The 4,809-nt window shown below is 47.7% G+C and overlaps 1 protein-coding gene across 1 annotated transcript in view; it reads right to left on the reverse strand.

The window, feature by feature from the left end:
- The window catches only part of ZNF777 (zinc finger protein 777), a 45,108-nt gene extending 41,497 nt beyond the window's left edge, over positions 1 to 3,611 (reverse strand). Inside the window, exons 1-2 of the mRNA XM_006861209.1 lie at positions 2,754 to 3,611; positions 2,077 to 2,203 (exon numbers count right to left, since the gene is read on the reverse strand). Coding sequence (XP_006861271.1) covers positions 2,077 to 2,203; positions 2,754 to 3,599 — 973 coding nt within the window. The 5' untranslated portion in view covers positions 3,600 to 3,611. The remainder of the gene's footprint in view (positions 1 to 2,076; positions 2,204 to 2,753) is intronic.
- Between the last annotated feature and the right edge of the window lie 1,198 nt (positions 3,612 to 4,809).

Raw genomic sequence — 4,809 nt, forward strand, 5'->3', positions numbered from 1 at the left:
GAGAGAGAGAGAGAGAGAGAGAGAGAGAGAGAGAGAGCGTGCGCTACACTCCTTGTCTTCCCATTCTGGGATGAAAGTGTTGGAAACAAAATAGGCCAAATTTCAGATCCTTCTTCCTAGAGCTGTGCATGTGTGTGTGTGAGCCACACTCCTTGTCTTCTATATAGGAACTGGCAGTAAGGCCCAGGCCACCTACCCATGAAAATAAGGCCAACCTGTCATCTGTGGCTTGTGGTATTCACAGGTAGCCAGTGACTGCTCAGGAAGTTTATGGCAAAGGCACAAGATAGTTGAAATTTTATAAAGTAAACAAAGGGTTAAAATCCATAATTATATGCATATAAGGAGGTTCTACAATTAGTAAAAACATTTTTAAAAGAAAACAAAGGTAATAAGTAATTCATAGAAATACATATGGCCAGTATATATATGAATGAAAAGATATAAAAGTTCACTAATTATCAAAGGAATGAATACTATTTAAAATAATGAGGTGCCATCTTTCACTTCTTTTTAGACCGGCATGTACAATCGAAGAGCACAAGCTTTGGCCCAGGTATACAGAAATGGCCATTCTCATGTACACTGTGACAGAAACAGAGGTTGTTGGTTCAGCTTTCGGAGACAACACGCCAGCAACCATAAGCTTGTAAACATGTATCTTTTTCGATTCAGCAATCCCACTTCCTGGAAACCACACGACTGAAACCCTCGTGTAAGTGCACAAATAGAGATGTTTATCACAACACTTTCGTAGTGAGAAGACAACAGCCTACCGTCTATGTCTATCAACAGCGGGAGGGAGGTAAACACCCGCTGGTTCACCTGGGACTTGCGCAGTCTTTAGAAGACCTACGAGTGCAGACATGGGAAGTTGTCTATGACGAACCGTTCAGCCAAACAAGAGAATGACTATTTTTGTCAACCACAAACTGTGAGCTCAGGGCATGTGGCTTATGGTTTATACATGCATGAAGACACAAGACAGAACAGAGGCCAAAGGACTTCAGGGGGGAGGGGGGTTGCCTCTGAGGAATGATCTTGGAGGCTGAAATTGCTGACTTTTTTACAAGTATGTATATTTATAACTAGTAAAAATAAGAGGGAACTTTAAAAAGAATAAAGTTATCCTATGGAGCTCTGGTAGCGTAGTGGTTACGAATCGGGCTGCGAGCCTCAGGGTCAGCAGTTCGAAACTACCGGCTGTTCTGTGGGAGAAAGATGAGGCTTTCTGCTCCCGTAAGGATTTGCAGCCTTGGAAACCCTGTATAGGGTTGCTATGAGTCGGAACCGACTCATAACTCCACGGCACATAACAACAACAACAACATGGAGCAGTACACATGTATACATTCTAGCATGACTCCAAGTTTCTAACACTCCTATGTCTTTAAACTTTTATCAGGTACTCAGAGTTTCCAGAGCAGAGAAATGGATGTATACTGAACGAAAGTCCATTTCCCAGGTTTTCAGTGGAAATACGAAGGGATAACGGGAGGAGCACCTAGGGTTGGAGGTATGACAGAGTGCAGAAGGCGGTGAGTTCCTGGTGGCGGGACCTGAGGTCAGTACTCAACCCTGTGGTCAGTTTCTCATCTGCCCAGTGGGGACAAGAGGCCTCAGTGAATGGCAGTGGTCAGTCCAAGGCATAATCAGGCAGAAGGTACAATACCGCCGGGCTGCCTCCGTTGTGAGGACTAAATAATGTAATGCCTATTGAGTATTTAGCTGCTGCCTGGGGAACAGCAGGTACACAGTGCATTTGTTTCCCCTCATCTTTCTGCTTAATAAAAAGTTTGTTGGGAAAACAACAGTTTACAAAATAAGGCAAAGCCACCACCTCTGAGAGGCTGATCCTCCCTTTGCCCCAGTGGTTCCTCCACATTGCGGTGCTCTGCTCTGGGCTTTCCTGCTGTGTGTGTATAATCGACTGTCTCAGCCTGTGCTCTCCCAACAGTTCCAGCTTCCCCGTTTTCTCCTACAGGCAGTACTGGAGTTAAGACCCCGAAACGTTCTGAATTAAGCTCACACTGCCGTTGATGAAGCCAGGACCAATGAAGCCAGAGCTCTCCTTACCCATGGAAACCAGAGACTCGTAGTTGCCCCTCATGACGTTTTTGTAGAGTTCCTTCTGCCACTCCGAGAGGTTTCCCCACTCCTGCTCCGAGAAATGGACGGCGACGTCATCGAATGTGACAGGAACCTGAAATCACAGACATGAGCTGGACTCTGACTTCCTGGAAGGCAGTCACCGGTCTAGAGACGGTGACACTGTACTAAGTGAGATACCTGGAGAAGGTGCCAGTTTTGCTCTTTTACAAGCTCTCCTCTCCCTTTGTTTACCCTTAAACCAGGGGTGGATGTTATTATTAAAGGAGAACCTTGTTTGTTTGTTTTTTTTGCCCAGGGCCATTTGGAGACTTATACCATCCTAGTGTGGCTCTGTGGGTTAATGCAAAGTTGGTTTGAACTATAAGGTTGGAGGTTCAAGCTCACTCACTGCTCCTCAGAAACCCATCTATACAAGGTCCCTAAGGGTCAGAACCAACTTGACAGTACTTAACAACTTAATATAAACTTACATTGCTATGTAAAAAGCTCCAAGATTTATTGAGTCCCGCCTACCTTTGTCTGGGCAGGGCTGGATTCTTATAAGGCCCTCGGGCTGGCTGTGCCCCACCCCTGCCTTAAACTCATTTCCTGAACTTTCCCTTTCAGATCACACCCTTGGGAAGTCTGCTAGAGCAGGTTACCTTGGGGACTTCTCCATTGCTGCCCGGGGGCAGCCGCAGGATCCAGAAGTTTCTATTCTTCAGCAGGTTCTCCATGTTCTCCAGCCTCCGCTGCAGCAGCCCGTACTCCTGCAGCAATGTCCCCAGCACAACCCACTTGCTCTCTAGATGGTTCGCAAACTCCACGGCAGTCTTCTCGCAGTCGGCTATCTTTTTCTCATTTGTCCCCGTCCTGCCCTCCAAGGTCAGCAGTCTCATGGCCTGGGCCTCCAATTTCCGCTCCACCGCTTGGACAGCGGCCCACACCGCCAAGCGGGTGATCTCTGCCGTGGGGAGTGGCATTTCCTTCTGGGCTGCCGAGGAGAGCTGGAAAGGGGTGTCCTTCTGGGAAACTGGGCTCTGGAGCAGGGGGTCCAAGTCAGTCTCGGGGACGGTGGGAGAGAGGGTCAGGGGCTCCTTCTCAGGAACTTCCGGGGAGTGGAGTGGGGCTTCTTGGTGGTGGGTGGAGTGGGAGAGAATGGAGAGCTGTGGCTCGGCAGCAGTGGGGGGCGGATACTGGCTCTCTTCCTGGGGAGCCAGGTGACACTGCAGACGAGACTCCTGCTCAGCAGTAGCGGGGTAGAGGAGTGAAGGTCCCTTCTGGAGCACATGCGACATTCGGCCAGAAGTCTCTTGCTTGGGGGCGCTGGGAGTTTGGGGCAGGGAGCCTTGCCGGGGAACAGCAGGAGACAGAGAAGGGATTTCTTTGGGGGGAAGAATACGGGATTGGAACAGCGATTCTCGGGAGAGTCCAGCAGGGGCCTGACGCAAGGCTTCTTCTTGAGGGACGTTGGGGAATGACAGAGGTGATGAGTGTTGGGTCTCCATCTCCAGCTGCTGGACCTGTTATTAAAGGAAGAAAACACAAGACTGAAGGCCAGTCTCCAGCAAGCGAAATGAGTTTCAAAGAGAATTATCCACATTAAAAAGGTTTCAGTTCTGGTAGCAAAAAACCCAAAAAGGTGATCTGGGGCATGAGTCTTTGTCTAGAACCAAGGCATCGATTCAGCTGTCAGTAATAAAACTATCACTGTTGTTGTTAAGTGCAGTGGAGTCGGTTCTGACTCAGAGTGACCCTGTATAGGTTTCCCAAGGAGTGGCTGATGGGGTTTGAACTGCTGACCCTGCAGTTAGCATTCCAGTGCTTAACCTACAGCACCACACCAGGACTCCAAAAATACCATTGTTGTTGTTGTTATGTGCCGTGGAGTCGGTTCCGACTCATAGCGACCCTGCACAGGATTTCGGAGACTGTAAATCTTTACAGGAGCAAAAAGCCTCATCTTTCTCCCGTGGAACTACCCTGAGGTTACTAGCCCAATTCATAACCACTACACTACCAGAGCTAACAGCTAATAAAAGCTGGTTGTACTTTTCCTATGGACTGCTAGCGTGGCACTGCAGGGTCAACACTGGACTATGAATCACAAGGTTGGCAGTTCAAACCCACCAGCGGCCCCTCAGAAACACTCTAAGGGGCACTATGAGTCAGAACCGACTTGACGGCACGTAACAACAACAACAACAACAAACTGCTTTCTAGGGGCCCTGGTAGTACAGTGGTTAAGCACTTAACTGCTAACTGAAAGGTCTGTGGTTTAAACCCACTAGCTGCTACATGAAGGATGGGGTTGTGCATTTCTGGAAAGATTGGTATGTGTGGAAGCCCTCTGGGGCAACCCTGTTCTATTTTACAGGGTCAGGAGGAGATTGAAGTTATCAAAGACTTCATTTTGCTTGAATCAACCATCAACACTCATGGAAGCAGTAGACAAGAAATCAAACAACACAATTGCATTAGGCAAATCTGCTGCATAAAACCTCTTTGAAGTGTTCAAGAGAAAAGATGTCAGTTTGAGGACTAAGGTACGTTTGACTCAAGTTATGGTATTTTCAATAACCTCATCTGCCTGGTCACAAATAATGAGCAAATAATCCGGGAAGCTGGGTTATACGAAGAAAAACATAGCATCAGGATTGGAGGAAGACTCATTAACAACCTATGATATGCAGATGATACAACCTTGCTTGCTGAAAG

This window comes from Chrysochloris asiatica, unplaced genomic scaffold, assembly GCF_000296735.1.
Source record: "Chrysochloris asiatica unplaced genomic scaffold, ChrAsi1.0 scaffold00041, whole genome shotgun sequence".
Classification (NCBI taxonomy): Eukaryota; Metazoa; Chordata; class Mammalia; order Afrosoricida; family Chrysochloridae; genus Chrysochloris; species Chrysochloris asiatica.